The sequence below is a fragment of the Hemiscyllium ocellatum genome, chromosome 2 (assembly GCF_020745735.1).
Source record: "Hemiscyllium ocellatum isolate sHemOce1 chromosome 2, sHemOce1.pat.X.cur, whole genome shotgun sequence".
Lineage (NCBI taxonomy): Eukaryota > Metazoa > Chordata > Chondrichthyes > Orectolobiformes > Hemiscylliidae > Hemiscyllium > Hemiscyllium ocellatum.
The window spans coordinates 67,318,223-67,335,950 of NC_083402.1; the positions used below are offsets into that span (position 1 = coordinate 67,318,223).

Here is a 17,728-nt window from a genome sequence, read left to right on the forward strand (position 1 = left end):
CTGTTCATAGCTAGTTTTTATTTCCAATTAGATCAGTATCGGTTGATTTTATTGTTTAAAACAAAAGGTTTAGCAGTTGGTATTTTGGGCGGCACGATGGCACAGTGGTTAGCACTGCAGCCTCACAGTGCCAGGGTCCCAGGTTCAATTCCAGCCTTGGGCGACTGTCTGTGTGGAGTTTGCACATTCTCCTCGTGTCTGCGTGGGTTTCCTCCGGGTGTTCCGGTTTCCTCCCACAGTCCAAAGATGTGCAGGTCAGGTGAATAGGCCATGTTAAATTGCCCATATTGTTAGATACATTAGTCAGAGGTGGGTTACTCTCGGAGGTTCGGTGTGGACTGGTTGGGCTGAAGGGGCTGTTTCCACACTGTAGGGAATCTAATCTAATCTAAACATGTTTGTTTTAATGTTAGTTTGAAACTTTTAGCTTCTTGGAAAACATACAACAGTGAAACTCATGATCACAGAATATAAAGTCAAGGACATGATATTTTTAAAATGTCCAACTACTTTACAGTAGTGCTATTAACTTATTTGGTCTTTGCTTAATTAGGAGACTGTGTTCACTCTTCATTGCATTATTTTTCAGATTCCCCAGTTCCTTCTTGATGACTGTTACAAGTATGGAATACCTTGTCGTATATTCTGTACCCAGCCTAGGCGACTTGCAGCTATTGCTGTAGCAGAAAGGGTTGCTGCAGAGCGGGGTGAGAAGATTGGGCAGACTATTGGTTATCAGATTCGACTGGAGAGCAGGTATAATGAAAGAAGCTGCTAAACATAAAAGTGCTTCTGGCATTTCAGTCTTCTAAATCAAACTTGTTTTATTTGTTTTAGGGTTTCCCCAAAGACACTGTTAACCTTTTGTACAAATGGAGTACTACTTCGAACACTAATGGCAGGAGATGGCACCTTAGCAGCTGTTACACATGTGATAGTTGTAAGTTTTTCAGAAAGATTACTGTATTTGTTTTAGCAGTTTGTGGAGGAATTTGTGATTGTAATCTGGTTTCAGAAGCTCCAAAACACATTTCAGGCTTGCAAGTGAGGCATTGACAGAGTATTCTGCACCACTGGCAAGGGATGACTTCATAAGTAGCACTTGTAGCAGACTTCCCTTTCCAAAATTGGCTTGTTGAGACATCAGAAGTAGTGCTGATGGTCTTGCTTAAGTTCAGAAGTTGCATTCTCATCACCTCTTGTAGGCAGAGATGCTAATCCATATTTTTTTCCTAACTGAACGGAACATAACAAATGGAAGCAAAAATTCTACACCACAAAAAAAAGCGATTTTAGTATTAATTTTGGTTGTGGACTCCTCTTCTGAAATAGAGGACATCCTTTTGAAGGACTGATTCTCTTGATGAAGAAAGGGTAAAGCATTTTATTGGTGGAGTGGAGGCATGGAAATATGGCAGACCTGTGGTTATCAACTTTTCCCTCATGCTTAAACAAAAATCTTAGATGAAGGAAAAAAGACTGATTTAGAACTTGCAAGCTGGCCTTTGGGCCATTTGAGCATTTGCCATTTAGGAAGATCATGGCTAATCTGGTTGGGATCTCAACTTCCTAATTCTTGACTATCAATCTATCTGACTCTGTCTTAATAAATTCAATAACCTAAATTCCGCTTTTTTTGGAGATGAGAATTCCATAGATTAACATCCCTCTGAACTAAATCTTCCTCCTTGTCTCAGACTTCAAAATGACACCTTTTATTCTTAAACTGTGCCCCAAGTTCTAGTCTCCCCTACAAGGGGAAACTTCCTCGAATAATCTACATGGTCAAGTCACCCATGGATCTTGTATTATTCAATAAGATCACCTCTAGTTTGTCTAAATTCCAATTGCTAAAGATACAACTTGTTCAACTTTTCCTCTGAAGTTAAGTCCTTCATTCTAGCAATGCATTGATTGAACGGTTTGTCAATTGCTTCTAACAGTTATACTCTTTGTCAAATAAGGAGACCAGAATTGTACACAGTACTCCAGAAAAGGACTCATAAAAATCTTAGGTCGGGTTATACTGCTAAATTCTATTTCCCTTGCAATAAACAGTAAAATTAATTTTCCTTCCTAATCACTTGCTGACTTCAAAACTAACTATTTTTCACTTGTGTACCAGGTCATCCTGATCCTGCTTTACTTCTGTTCTGCAAAATCTTTCAATTTAAATAATGTACTGGTTGTTTGCGTTTTTTTTGCTGAAGCATTTTTCATTTTTTGCTGCCACTTCTTTGAATTGAGTGGCTTTGCTGGGCATTTCATAGAGCAGTTAAGGGACAATCTCAATGTTGTGGGTCTGGAATCACATGTAGGTCAGACCCGGTTAGGACAAAGTTCACTTTTTCTAATGTTATGCTCCCATGTTCCAGGTTTTTGTCCACTCACATAACCCTATGTATGTCCCTTTGCTGACAATACTTCTTCCTGATAACTTAATTTCTTATCTAATTGGGGTTATAGACAAATTTTTGTTACCATGCATTCAGTCCCAGCACACAAATCATTGATTGTAAATAGTTGAGTTGCGGCACTGATTCCTGTGTAATTTCTCCCAATAGTTCCAGCTTGTCAATCTTAAAAATATTCTTTTATCCCTGATTTATCTCTTTTCGTTAGCACCAAGGGATTGGTTAGTTAATATGTCATCTCTTAAGCTAAGAACTAATTTCTATGTATTCACGTGTAATGTGGCACTTTATCAGATGTCTTTTAGAAATCCAATTACACTACACCTACAGGTTCCTTTATGGGATGTGGACCAGCATTTATTGCCTGTCCCTAGTTGCTCGTGAGAAGGTGGTGGTGAGCTGCTGCCTTGAACTGCTGCATGTTGATGCATAATGCCACTGGGGAGGGAATCCTAAGATTTGACACAGCAACAGTTAAGGAACTGTGGTATATTTCCAAGTCTTGGAGGGGCACTTGAACGTGATCGTGTTCCCATATATCTGCTGCCCTTGTCCTTCTAGATGGAAATAGTTGTGGGTTTGAAAGGTGCTGTGTAAGAATCTTTGGTGAACTTCTGCAGTGCGTTTTACAGATAGGACATACTGCTGCTACTGAGCATCACTAGGGGGCGTGGTTGCTTGTGGATTTCATGCCAGTCAAGCAGATTGCTTTATCCTGGATAAAGTCACGCTTCTGGAGTGTTATTAGAGCTGTACTCATCCAGGCAAGTCGGGAGTATTCCATCACACTCCCAATTTGTGCCTTGTATATCATGGACAGGCTCTGGGGAGTCAGGAGTGAGTTACTTGCTGCAGGATACCGAGCCTTTTATCTGCTCGTGTGTGACCACTGTGTTAATGCGATGAGTCTAGTTGAGTTTCTGCTCAATGATAAGCTCCTGGATGTTGGTAGGGGAGAATTCAGTGATGGTAACGCCATTGAATGTCATGGGGCGTTGGTTAGATTGTCTCTTGTTGCTGATGGTCATAGCCTGGCATTTGTGTGGCACGTATGTTACTTGCCACTTGTCCAACTCTTGCATTTGAGCAAGGACTGCTTCAGTATCTGAGGAGTCATGAATGCTGCTAAACATTGTGCAATCATTGGTGAACATCCCACCTCTGATCTTATGGTGGGGGAGGGAAGGTCATTGAGCAGCTGAAGATGATTGGGCAATTGGACACAAAAACTGAGGAACTTCTGCAAAGATGTCTTGGAGCTAAGATCTCCAACAACCACATCTATCTTCCTATGTGTCAGGTATGACTCCAACTACAGAATGTTTGCTCCCTGATACCAGTTGTTTCCAGTTTAGCGAGGGCTTTTTGATGCCAGACTTGGTCAAATACAACCTTGATGTCAAGGGCTGTCACTCACTTCACCTCTAGAATTCAGCTTTTTTCTTCCATGTTTGAACCAAGTCTGTAAGGATGACAGGCCGAAGAGCTGAAAGGCCTTGATGGAACCCAAACTGGGCACCATTGAGCAGGTTATTGCTGACATCACTGATGATACCTTCCATCACTTCACTTTACTGATGGTTGAGAATAAACTGATGGGGTGATAATTGGCTGAATTGGATTTGTTCTGCTTTTTATGTACAGAACATACCTGGGCAATTTTTCACATTATCAAATAGGTGCCAGTGTTCTAACTACTGGAAGAACATGGCTAGGTCTGGAGCACAAGTCCTTAGTACTATTGCTGAAATGTTGCCATGGCCTTTGTCTTTGCAATATCCAGCGTGTCCAACCATTTCTTGATCTCCTGTGGAGTGAATTGAATTGGCTGAAGACTGTTATCTGTAATGCTTGGGATCATTGAATCATCCACTTGGCATTTCTGGCTGAAGATTGCTGTGAGAGCTTCGACCTTCTCTTTTTTGCACTGATATGATCATTGAGGATGGAGATATTTGTGGAGCAGCCTCCCCCAGTGAGTTGTTCACTTGTCTACCACCATTCACAACTGGATGTGACAGGACTGCAGAGCTTGGATCTGATCCAAGGTTGGTTGCAGGATCACTTTGCTCTTTCACTCTCTGCTTATGCTGTTTAGTATGCAAGTAATCCTGTTTGGTAGCTTCATTGGGTTGGCACCTTATTTTCAGGTATGCCTTGTGCTGCTTCTGGCATGCCCTCCTGCACTCTCCATTGAGTGAGACTTGATCCCCTGGCTTGTTGGTTGTGGTTGAGTGGGGTATATGCTGACCATGAGGGTACACATTGTGCTTGAGTACAATTCTGCTGTTGATGGCCCACAGCACCTCATAAATGCCCTCATAAAGGCAGGACTTTGTCTCCACAAGGACTGTGTGGTGGTCACTCTTACCAGTACAAACATGGACAGATGCATCTACAGCTAGCAGATTGGTAAGGATGTTGGTTCCCTCACCATCTGCTGAAGATCCAGTTTAGCAACTATAACCTTTCAGATCCAACCAGCTCTATTGGTAATACTGCTATTGAGTGACTGTTGGTGATTGAAATTCTCTAACCCAGAGTACATTTTCTGCCCTTTCAACGATCAGTGCTGCCTCTAAGTGTTGCTCAACATAGAGGAGTACCGATTCATCAGCTGAGGGAGGATGGTACAGGGTAATGAGCAGAGGTTCTCTTGCAGGGCTGTTTCTGCCATTGTCTTTTTGGTACCTAGGGCATGCCAGGTGATGGATCCAGTTTCATTTCTTTGCAGCAACTGGTACAATTGAATGACTTGCTAGGCCATTTGAGAGACCGCCTCATTGCTGTAAGTCTAGAGTCACATGTAGGCCAGGCCTAGTAAGGATGGCAGATTTCCTTCCCAAATGATATTTAATGAACCAGAGAGGTTTTTCTCACAGTGGTTTCATGGTCATCAGTAGGTTCTTAATTCCAGATTTTGTTTTCTTGAATTCAAATTCCTTCTACCATGGCAGGATTTGAACCTGAGACCAGGACATTAGCTGACCTTCTGGATTAATAGTGTAGCGATAATACTGGGTCAATGCCTCCCCATCCTTTATCCACCTTGTCTGTTGCTGTGTCAAAGACACTAAATTAGTTCATCACTATTTTCCTTTCTCACATGTCTGCTCTGTTTGATCCTGTTATTATTTTCAAGGTACTGTGCTATAACCTCATTGACAATAGATTCTCATCATTTCTTTGACAGATGTTAGGCTAACTGGCCTAAAGTTTACTGCTTTTTGAAATGTGTTTATCAGAGCGTAAACCATGGTGAAGTGGTGAAGCTGAGTAAAAGGGTTGGAATCTTTGTAGGGTTTATGGGACCATGTTAGTGATTCCACTACCAATGCATATCTCCTTCCTATTCTTATTCCCATTCCTTCATTTTTACAGAGTCCTGTGAAACGGTTTTATTATCTTTCACTTGCTAATTGGAACAAAGGTTTATGACAAAAGTATATAACTGTCATTTTTATTTTCAAATATTGGTAGACTGAATATGCATTTTCATCACTTGTTTGATTTTCTGATTCCTTGTCTTTCTCTGTTTTGAACTAAGTGACAATAGAATTACAATAAATATTTAGCACTTTGGTTACAAAAAACAGAAATTGCTGAAGTTACTCTCCAGGTCTGGCAGCATTTATGAAGAGAAAGCAGAGTCAACGTTTTGGGTGTAGCTGTGTCCTTCAGAAGAAGGGTGACTGGACTTGAATATTAACTCTACTTTCTGTTCACAGATGCTGCCAGACCCGCTGAGTTTCTCTGCACTTCCTGGTTTTATTTCTGATTTCCAGCATCTAAAGTTCCTTGCTCTTTTTTTTTTGTTTAGCAATGCAGTTAATTTACTTGAATAAGGAATTCCTTGCGAGAAAATCTGGTGGTGTGTTTTAATGGTTTAAGTTTGCATAGTAGACCTAGAGTCAAACTAATCATGCTAAAAGGGTGCCAAAGAATGATCATAGAGGGGAAAGTCACAGAAACTGTTTTCATACCCCTTTTGGGTAAGTTACACATGAGCAGTGTTATGGTTCGCTGAGGAATTATGCTTTTTTGGGGGAGGTAAGGGGAAGATGAGAAGTAATGCTGTGGAGGAGACTGAAATAATTCCACAGAGGCCAGTATCTTGTAACCAAGTCATCCTTTATTTACACATGGAAAGTCCTTGACACTAATCCAGCTTGTCTGAGACTCTGTTCTTTTTTCCTTTATCTTTTCCCCCACATTACCGCCACACAGCAGTAGTGCTTATTTTTCCCCAGCACCCATGTCGTGTGTGTGCAGGTGGAGTCTCCTGTAATTTTTTAAAACTTTTTTTTTAAAAAGAGCAGAGTCCTTCACTCTCACTGATCCAGCTCCCTCAGAGCCAGCTCTGAGTAAACAGAACCTCCGACACTCCTGTTTATTTTTTTCTTCTTTATGTGTGCAGCTATGAGATACTGTGAAAGACACCAGGTGTACAAATCTTTATTCAATTTCCACCACCAGGAAGAAAGGAAACACTCAATTGGCCAGTGACCAGCAGTGCCCTTCTCAGAGGACATTGCTGTGTGATCAAAACAGTAAAGGGGAGGGCGGGGATTAAATCAAAATAGAATTGGATGGGGAAATAATATACTCCACTCCCAGTGGCACTTGCCTCTCCCTGAACAGCTGAAGGGTATTGGCGAATACCCTGCTCCTTCTCCAGAGACACCCGGGCTCGGACGTAACCACAGAAAAGGGGAAGAGACTCGTGTTCTGTTTTTTTCAATTTTTTTTAGTAGCACACTGACAGAAGTCCAGCCAGCAAAGAGTCAGTTCCCTGACACAAATTGAGAGGAGACTCATTTTAATAAAATAAAAGGAAAAAAAAAAGTTACAAAACAGTTTTCTAAAAACAGTTAACATTTACAGCTGTATACAAATAAACAGCAAATTTTACAAGGAAAGGAGCAGCAAAGGCAGGCTCCACACCCTACCATCCAACCAGTTTACAGGGAAGTGAGGACAAACCTCAAATTCCAGTTTCAAACACTACAAGATAGCAACTATGACATTTTTACATAAAAAGACAATCCAGTTACATAAATGAGTGCATACAATACAGACCCAGCAAGCCCCTGTCCCTCCCACCTGCCAGCCACTCTAAGGCAGCCCCCCCTACGCACCTTCCAGCTCTCGGACCACCCCATGCCCCTTCTAGCTCTCGGTCCGCCCTGACACGCCTTTTGACAACGTGCCCCAGTACCCGCCTGGGGTGACAGTGGTCAGGACAGCCTACCCACCTTCTGGCTTCACTAACCGCCCTCTGCACCTTTCGACCACCTCTAGGACAGCTAGCCCCAGTACCTGCCTGGGGTGAGAGCACTGAAGACGGCCTACCTGTCTTCCGGCTCTCTGTCTGCCCCAACATACCGTTGGGTTCTCGCCCACCCCGATGTGCCATCTGGCCCATGGACTGCCCTGACACACCTTCCAGCCACCTCTAGGACAGCCCGTCTCCTTCCTTCAAGATCGACGGCATGCAGGGCAGCCCACAAGCCTTCCGGGTCTCAGCCTGCCCCTACGCACCTTCTGGCTCTCAGCTGTTCTGACACACCTTCCGACCACCTCTAGGACAGCCCGTCCCAATCACTCCTCGGGACAACAACGCTCAGAATGGCCACCATCTGGTTCTCAGGCGACTGGCATCAGGGTGGCCTACCCACCCTCCGGCATTCGGGACAGCCTACCAACCTTCAGGTTCACAGGATGGCCTACCCACCCTCCGGCTCTCAGGGTGACCGCTTTCAGGACAACCCATGAGCCTCCCAGCTCACAGTAAGGCCTGCCAGACCCAGGGACACACAAGACAGTGCAGGTGATAAACCGACAAGAAATATGGTAGAGTTAATTGTGAACAAACAGTCCTTTCTGGCGCGCACACAGTCCAAATAAAAAATATAGAGTCTACTCCAGTTTATGACATGTGTTGTTAGAAGTGGGGTCTACTCCCAAAGGTAGCAAATGCACACCCCACAGCACACAGGTGTTCAGTCTCCATGGAGTCCTGGCACCTCCATTGGAGAGCCAGGGCCACTCACAGGAACACAGTACATTTTAAAGACGCAGTTAACTCACAAGGGTTTTGGTCCTCTCCTGAAGGTAAGGTCTTCTCCAAAACTCCAGGATACAGCAAGTGCTAACCTCCCAGCATGCACATAGTGTTCAATCTTCAGAGGCCCAGTCCCAGAGCTAGGCCTCCCCACAGGAACGGTTCCTCTGGTAAAATGTACGTCTTCCACAAGGGCTCAGTCCAAACACAAAAGCAAAAGTGAAGACACATACAAAAAGCAAAGAAAACTAGAGTCCAAGGGCTAAGCTCTGCCAAAGAATTAACATTGTCCTTTTCTCAAAAGTGAGGAAAGATTAACACAGGCTGTAACCAGCCCATGAAACAACAATTCCCTCATGAGAACCAAGTCACACCTGAAACACATTATGTGCATCAGGGATTGAGAAATCAGTCCTCATTAAAGAAATACCAGTTAACAAACTGGCTAAATAATTCAGCCAGTTCAGGAATCTGGTTTCCACTCCAAAAAAAGAGAAGCAGAAATCAACTGCAGCGGTTACACACTGACTGTGGTTCAGCCAGCAGTTCCCTGACACAAGTGGAGAGGAGACTCCTGTTCCTTTTTTGTTATTTTGTTTTATTTTTGTTTCTTTTTCTCCCCTTTTTACCCCCACACTACCACCTAACTGCAGTAGTGCTTATTTTTCCCCAGCACCCATGTTGTCTGTGAGCAGGTGTGAGACACAGTGAAAGAGACAAAGTGCACAAATCTTTATTCAAATTTCCACCACCAAGAAGAAAGGAAACACCCGAGTGGCCAGTGACAAGCAGTGCCCTTCACATCAAAGGGCAATGCTGTGTGATCAAACAGTGAAGGAGAGGGCAGGGATTAAATCAAAATAGAGTTGGAGGGGGAAGAGACTCATGTTCTTTTTTTTCCTTTTTTAGCCAGTCCCAGAATCAGTCCCCCTTCTCTTGAAACAATCAAGAGGAGAGTCCTTCACATATGCTGGTCCAGCTCCCTCAGAGCCAGCTGAGTGAACAGAACGCTGGACACTCCTGTTTTTTTTATTTCCCCACACTACCACCTAACTGTGGTAGTGCTTATTTTTCCCCCCCAGCACCCATGTTGTGTGTGCGCAGGTGTGAGACACAGTGAGAGACACAAGGTGCATGAATTATTATTCAATTTCCACCACCAGGAAGATAGGAAAACACCTGGGTGGCCAGTGACAAGTAGTGCCCTTCACAATGCTGTGATCAAACAGTGAAGGGGAGGGCAGGGATTAAATCAAAATAGAGTTGGAGGGGGAAATAATGCACTACACTCCCTGCGGCGCCCACCTCTCCCTGAACAACTCCAGGGTGTTAAGACTCATGTTCTTTTTTTTCTTTTTTTTTCTCAGAGTGAACAGAACCTCTGACACTCCTGTTTATTTTTTTTTCTTTCTACACCCGAGTGGCCAGTGACAAGCAGTGCCCTTCACATCAAAACACTTCTATTTATTTTTTTCTTTTTTTCGTTTTTGCTTATTTTTCCCCAGCACCCATGGTGTGTGTGTGCAGGTATGAGACACAAAGTGCATGAATCTTTATTCAATTTCCACCACCAGGAAGATAGGAAAACACCTGGGTGACCAGTGACAAGCAGTGCTCTTCAAATGAAAGGGCAATGCTGTTTGATCAAACAGTGAAGGGGAGGGCAGGAACTAAATCAAAATAGAGTTGGAGGGGGAAATAATGCACTCCACTCCCTGCGGCACCCACCTCTCCCTGAACAACTCCAGAGTGTTGAGACTCATGTTCTTTTTTCCTTCTTACTTATTTAACCCCCACACTACCGCCTAAGTGCAGTAGTGCTTATTTTTTCCCCAGCACCCTTGGTGTGTGTGTGCAGGTGTGAGACACAGTGAAAGACACAAAGTGCACGAATCTTTATTCAATTTTCACCACCAGGAAGATAGGAAAACACCTGGGTGGCCAGTGAGAGACTCGTTCTTTTTTTTTATATATACGAAAACACCCAAGTGGCCAGTGACAAGCAGTGCCCTTCATGTCAAAGGGCAATGCTTCCCCCGGTTATATATTTTTTTTCTTCTGTGTGATCACTCCTATTTCTTTTTTTTTCTTTTTTTCTTTACCCCTGCAATATCGCCTAACTGCGGTGGTGCTTATTTTTTTCCCCAGCACCGATGGTGTGTGTGTGCAGGTGTGAGACACAGTGATAGACACAGGTGCATGAATCTTTATTCGGTTTCCACCACCAGGAGGAAAGGAAACACCCGAGTGGCCTGTGACCAGCAGTGCCCTTCACATCAAAGGGCAATGCTGTGTGATCAAACAGTGAAGGGGAGGGCAGGGACTAAATCAAAATAGAGTTGGAGGGGGAAATAATGCACTCCACTCCCTGCGGCACCCACCTCTCCCTGAACAACTCCAGGGTGTTGAGACTCATGTTCTTTTTTTTTCTTTTTTTTACTTATTTAACCCCCACACTCCTGCTAAATGCAGTAGTGCTTATTTTTTCCCCAGCACCCATGGTGTGTGTGTGTGTGTGTGCAGATATGAGGCACAGTGAGAGACACAAAGTGCACAAATCTTTATTCAATTTCCACCACCAGGAAGATAGGAAAAAACTCAGGTGGCCAGTGAGAGACTCATGTTCTTGTCTGTCAACCAGTGCTCCTTGATGGGACCAGGTTAACAGCTGCAATCAAGGAATTCATACTCTGAAGTCCACCTGGCTGACCTTGTTACAATCACTGCATCCTTGTTCTAAGTCTGAGGACATGGGCCAGTTCTTTATCTTGTAACTCATCCTGGGACATTATAGCATCTGGTTCAATTCCTCCAACTCTGCCTTGGATACGTGCAGTGTGTAATGCGCAGTAGTTCACCTCTCGTGCCTGGACTATCTTGGAAGAAATTCATTCTGTTCATCAGGTGGTAAGGCAGCAACATCTGCTGTGTCCATATGATTCCACTGTCTCTTCAGCGCTTGACAGAGGGAGAACCTACGTGTTCCGCCAGCCTTTCCAACTGTTCTGAGGAGTGGGGCTCATTTTGATCCTGCCCTGTTTGTAGCTTTGTGGTCCATGTGCTCGTTCAGGACTGTTGCACTTACCCCAACTTCATACGTCACTGGACCTAACCTCATGTAGACCATCTCTCTTACCATGCAGGCCATTCCCATGGTTCTTACACTAAAATTCACCCCCTGTAGTGAACTGTCATTTTCACTTAGCAGAGTCTTTTGTCTGGCTTTGGAATTCCTGATGCTGTCCTCTACCCACAAAGGTCCATGAGGATCTGATTTAACCTGGTGGGAGGGTCTTCTCCCCAACTGTGCAGATGCTATCCTTATAGTTGCATGAGTGGTGGTCCTGAAATGAAATAGAAACCAGGGCAGTTTGCTATCTAATGAAGTTGTAGGCTGTTTCTTTAAGCCTACCTTCAAAGTTTGGACAGCTTCCGCCAGACCATTAGATGATGGACGGAGTGGAGCTGTGTTCATATGTCAAATGCCATTTCACTTTTGGAAATACTCCACCTCCCTGCTGGCCAACGCACTCTGGTATCTGCATATTTCAGAAGATAATCACATAAGTCCCCCTGTGTTTAATGAATGAATTCTCTGTCCAGCCACTTTGAATGGGCATCCACAATGACTAAGAACATTGAATCCTTGAAAAGATTTGTATAGTCGATGTGTAACTGAGTCCAGGGCTTACCCGTCTGTTTTAACAAATGTGGGGAGGTGCTGGCAGTAATCTTTGTCAGTCGGGCCACTGCCCACTGACATGGTTATTTCTGCAGTGAATCCTGGCCACCAGACATAACTTCTTGCCCCGATCTTCATTTTGGAATCCCTGGTGGAGTTCCACCAGTAGCTGGTGGCGGACCTTTAATTGGGAAAATCACTCTTGTTCCCCATAATAACATGCTATGATCTAGTTCTTTGGGTCTTTGGTTTCCCGTATCACCATCTGCTGTTTCAGTTTTGCCAAGACCAAATCTTTGTGTCCACAGTCTGATATTATCAGCTGTGACCGGAAGTGTATCTAGAAAATTTAAAACCATTATAGACTTTTCCAGTCATGATACCACCAGCTGTGTATCTGTCAGCGGGAGGTGGCTCAATGCATCTGCAGGATTTTCGCTTCCCCGGTCCCCAACGCCTTATTTTCACTATGGACATCCAGTCCCTGTACACCTCCATCCCCCATCACGAAGGACTCAAAGCCCTCCGCTTCTTCCTTTCCCGCCGCACCAACCAGTACCCTTCCACTGACACCCTCCTTCGACTGACTGAACTGGTCCTCACCCTGAATAACTTCTCTTTTCAATCCTCCCACTTCCTCCAAACTAAAGGAGTTGCCATGGGCACCCGCATGGGCCCCAGCTATGCCTGCCTCTTCGTAGGATATGTGGAACAGTCCATCTTCCGCAACTACACTGGCACCACCCCCCACCTTTTCCTCCGCTACATCGATGACTGTATCGGCGCTGCCTCGTGCTCCCACGAGGAGATTGAACAGTTCATCAACTTTACTAACACCTTCCATCCCGACCTGAAATTCACCTGGACTGTCTCAGACTCCTCCCTCCCCTTCCTAGACCTTTCCATTTCTATCTCGGGCAACCGACTCAACACAGACATCTATTATAAACCGACTGACTCCCACAGCTACCTGGACTACACCTCCTCCCACCCTGCCCCCTGTAAAAATGCCATCCCATATTCCCAATTCCTTCGTCTCCGCCGCATCTGCTCCCAGGAGGACCAATTCCAACACCGCACAGCCCAGATGGCCTCCTTCTTCAAGGACCGCAGATTCCCCCCAGACGTGATCGACGATGCCCTCCACCGCATCTCCTCCACTTCCCGCTCCTCCGCCCTTGAGCCCCGCTCCTCCAACCGCCACCAAGACAGAACCCCACTGGTTCTCACCTACCACCCCACCAACCTGCGCATACAACGTATTATCCGCCGCCATTTCCGCCACCTCCAAACGGACCCCACCACCAAGGATATATTTCCCTCCCCTCCCCTATCAGCGTTCCGCAAGGACCACTCCCTTCGTGACTCCCTTGTCAGATCCACACCCCCCACCAACCCAACCTCCACCCCCGGCACCTTCCCCTGCAACCGCAGGAAATGTAAAACTTGCGCCCACACCTCCACACTCACTTCCCTCCAAGGCCCCAAGGGATCCTTCCATATCCGCCACAAGTTCACCTGTACCTCCACACACATCATCTATTGCATCCGCTGCACCCGATGTGGCCTCCTCTATATTGGTGAGACAGGCCGCTTACTTGCAGAACGCTTCAGAGAACACCTCTGGGCCGCCCGAACCAACCAACCCAATCACCCCGTGGCTCAACACTTTAACTCCCCCTCCCACTCCACCGAGGACATGCAGGTCCTTGGACTCCTCCACCGGCAGAACACAACTACACGACGGCTGGAGGAGGAGCGCCTCATCTTCCGCCTGGGAACCCTCCAACCACAAGGTATGAATTCAGATTTCTCCAGCTTCCTCATTTCCCCTCCCCCCACCTTGTCTCAGTCGGTTCCCTCAACTCAGCACCGCCCTCCTAACCTGCAATCCTCTTCCTGACCTCTCCGCCCCCACCCCACTCCGGCCTATCACCCTCACCTTGACCTCCTTCCACCTATCCCACCACCATCGCCCCGCCCCCTAGTCCCTCCTCCCTACCTTTTATCTCAGCCTGCTTGGCTCTCTCTCTTATTCCTGATGAAGGGCTTATGCTCGAAACGTCGAATTCTCTATTCCTGAGATGCTGCCTAACCTGCTGTGCTTTGACCAGCAACACATTTGCAGCTGTGATCTCCAGCATCTGCAGACCTCATTTTTTACTCCCAGAGGGTGGTCCAATTTGGTAATTGTACACACTGAATTCAGCGTGAAGCTGTGGATGGCACTGCCTTGTCCTCTTGAAGTAGATCTAGTATGGGTTTGTTTACAAAATTCTGTCTGTAAAGGTTTGGTGGAATGTCCTGACTCCAAAATATGCCAAACCTTCTTTCTGTATCTGGGTGTATTTATGCTCTGCATTAGCCAAAGTCCTCGATGCATATGCTACTGGGCAGTCTTCTCCTTTGGCCATCTGTGAGCCAGTGCTACCCTGATGTTATACTGGAAAGCATTGCATTTCAGTATCAGATCCCACTTGGGATCATAGTGTGCCAGCACCTTAGAGGATGATAGCTGTTTCTTCACTTCCCTGAAAGCTGTGGCTTGGCTACGTTACAACTTCCAAGACCGATCCTTTTTTAGGGATCGATGCAAGGATGCCAGGGTGGAAGCCACGTTATGTTTGAACTTTCCATAATAATTCACTAGCCCAAGGAAAGACCTCTAGTACAAACATGGGAGCTGAGTAACCTTTGATTGCCCTCACTTTATCTTCCAACAGTATAACTCAGCCTTGTTGAGTTTGTAGGCCAACATCCCTTGGGCTGTCTGGGACATCTTTTTCCCTTCTAAGGCATACGATCAATTGGGGAAAAGATCTAAGGATTATGACCAAGTTCTCTAAATGCTCCTTTATTGGTCTTTCCTATTAGTACATCATTTAGAGAAATGGCGAGCTGGGGTAGACTTTGTAAAATGTTCCTCATCGTCTGCTGAAAAATTGCACAGGTTAATGATACTCTAAGTGGCAGTATATTGAGACAAACCCTCTGGGTATTTATTGTAGTATACATCTAACCACAGTTGCAAATACAATTGGCTCATGTCCAGCTTCGTGAAGGGCAGTACCCCCTGCGACCACCACCAGCTTTGTGTATAAATCCTCTGAGAGCGGGATTTTGTATTTATCCAGCTACGTAAAGCGGGGTTACCGTTTAAAATCCTCAAAAAAAAACCAAGTGACTGTCATCACAATCTGGTATGACTGGTGCTGCCCATTCCACATTTGATGATCCGTTCACTTCCAGTCTTCTGATTTCTGCATGTACTTTTGTCCATACAGCAAATGGCACTGGTCAAGCCTTGCATGGAATTGTTCCTGATCAATATGCAAGGTGGCCTTGGCTCCTTTGATAGCCATCTGACACCTGGAGGAAGAATGCCTCACTTCTGCCTTGTGACCTTCCAATCACATAGCATCACTGCATTAGTGTCGATTTCACCATTTTCCTCATCACTCCTCCTCCCACCTCATCCTAGATCTAACTCTACACTCCCTCTTGAACTGTCCTACTTGTACATCTTCGAGTAGTTATAGAGATGTGCAGCATGGAAACAGACCCTTTGGTCCAACCCATCCATGCCAACTAGATATCCCAATCCAATCTAGTTTCACCTGCCAGCACCTGGCTCATTTCCCTCCAAACTCTTCCTATTCATATACACATCCAAATGCCTTTTAAATGTTACAATTGTACCAGCCTCCACCACTTCCTCTGGCAGGTCATTCCATACTTGTACCACCCTTTATCTAAAAAACGTGCCCCTTAGGTCTCTTTTATATCTTTCCCCTCTCACCCTAAACCTATGCCCTCTAGTTCTGGACTTCCCGGCCCCAGGGAAAAGACTTTGTCTATTATCCTATCCATGCCCCTCATAATTTTGTAAACCTAGCCTCTGACGCTCCAGGGAAAACAGCCCCAGCCTGTTCAGCCTCTCCCTATAGCTCAAGTCCTCCATCCCTGGCAACATCCTTGTGAATCTTGAAAGGGTTCAGAAAAGATTTACAAATACTTCCTGATAGGAAGACCAGAATTGCACGCAATATTCCAGCAGTGACCTAACCAATGTCCTGTACAGTCGCAACATAACCTCTCAATACTCTGACCAATAAAAGAAAGCATACCAAATGGCGCCTTCACTATCCTATCTACCTGCGACTCCACTTTCAAGGAGATGTGAACGTGTACTCCAAGGTCTCTTTGTTCAGCAACACTCCTTAGGACCTTACCATTAAATGTATAAGTCCTGCTAAGATTTGCTTTCCAAAAATGTAGCACTTCGCATTTATCTGAATTAAACTCCATCTGCCACTTCTCAGCCCATTGGCCCATCTGATCAAGATCCTGTTGTAATCTGAGGTAACCACCTTTGCTGTCCACTACACCTCCAATTTTGGTGTCATCTGCAAACTTACTAACTGGACGTCTTATGCTCGCATCCAAATCATTTATGTAAATGACAAAAAGTAGAGAACCCAGCACCGAACCTTGTGACACTCCACTGATCACAGACCTCAAGTCTGAAAGACAACCCTCCACCACCACCCTCTGTCTTCTACCTTTGAGCCAGTTCTGTATCCAAATGACTAGTTCTCCCTATATTCCATGAGATCTAACCTTGTTAATCAGTCTCCCATGGGGAACCTTGTTGAATGCCTTACTGAAGTCCATATAGATCACATCTACCGCTCTGCCCTCATCGATCCTCTTTGTGATTTCTTCAAATAACTCAATCAAGTTATTGACATGAGACATGATTTCCCACACACAAAGCCATGTTGACTATCCCTGATCAGTCCCTGCCTTTCCAAATACATGTACATCCTGTCCCTCAGGATTCCATCCAACAACTTGCCCACCACTGACGTCAGGCTCACTGGTCTATAGTTCCCTGACTTGTCTTTACCACCCTTCTTAAACAGTGGTATCATGTTAGCCAACCTCCAGTCTTCTGGCACCTCACCTGTGACTATCGTTGATACAAATATCTCAGCAAGAGGCCCAGCAATCACTTCTCTAGCTTCCCACAGAGTTCTCGGGTACACCTGATCAGGTCCTGAGGATTTATCCACCTTAATCCGTTTCAAGACATCCAGCACTTCCTCCTCTGTAATATGGGCATTTTGCAAGGTGTCACCATTCATTTCCCTACATTTAATATCTTCCATATCCTTGTCTACAGTAAATACTGATGCAAAATACTCGTTTAGTATCTCCCCCATTTTCTGCGACTCCACACAATAGCCGCTTTGCTGACCTTTGAGGTGCCCTATTCTCTCCCAAGTTATCCTTTTGCTCTTAATGTATTTGTAAAAACCCTTTGGATTCTCCTAAGTTCTATTTGCCAAAGCTATCTCATGTCCCGTCTTTGCCCTCCTGATTTCCCTCTTAAAGATACTCCTACTGCCTTTATACTCTTTTAAGGATTCACTCGATCTATGCTGTCTATACCTTACATATGCTTCCTTCTTTTTCTTAACCAAACCCTCGATTTCTTTAGTCATCCAGCATCCCCTATACCTACCAGCCTTTCCTTTCACCCTCACAGGAATATACTTTCTCTGG

General features: G+C 45.0%; 1 protein-coding gene across 3 annotated transcripts in view; it reads left to right on the forward strand.

Moving 5' to 3' along the window:
- Nucleotides 1–17,728, forward strand: part of ythdc2 (YTH domain containing 2) — a 164,989-nt gene that overhangs the window by 12,846 nt on the left and 134,415 nt on the right. For all 3 annotated transcript variants that reach the window (XM_060837491.1, XM_060837499.1, XM_060837505.1), the window contains exons 6-7: nt 590–756; nt 838–940. In XM_060837491.1, the coding sequence (XP_060693474.1) occupies nt 590–756; nt 838–940 (270 nt within the window). The remainder of the gene's footprint in view (nt 1–589; nt 757–837; nt 941–17,728) is intronic.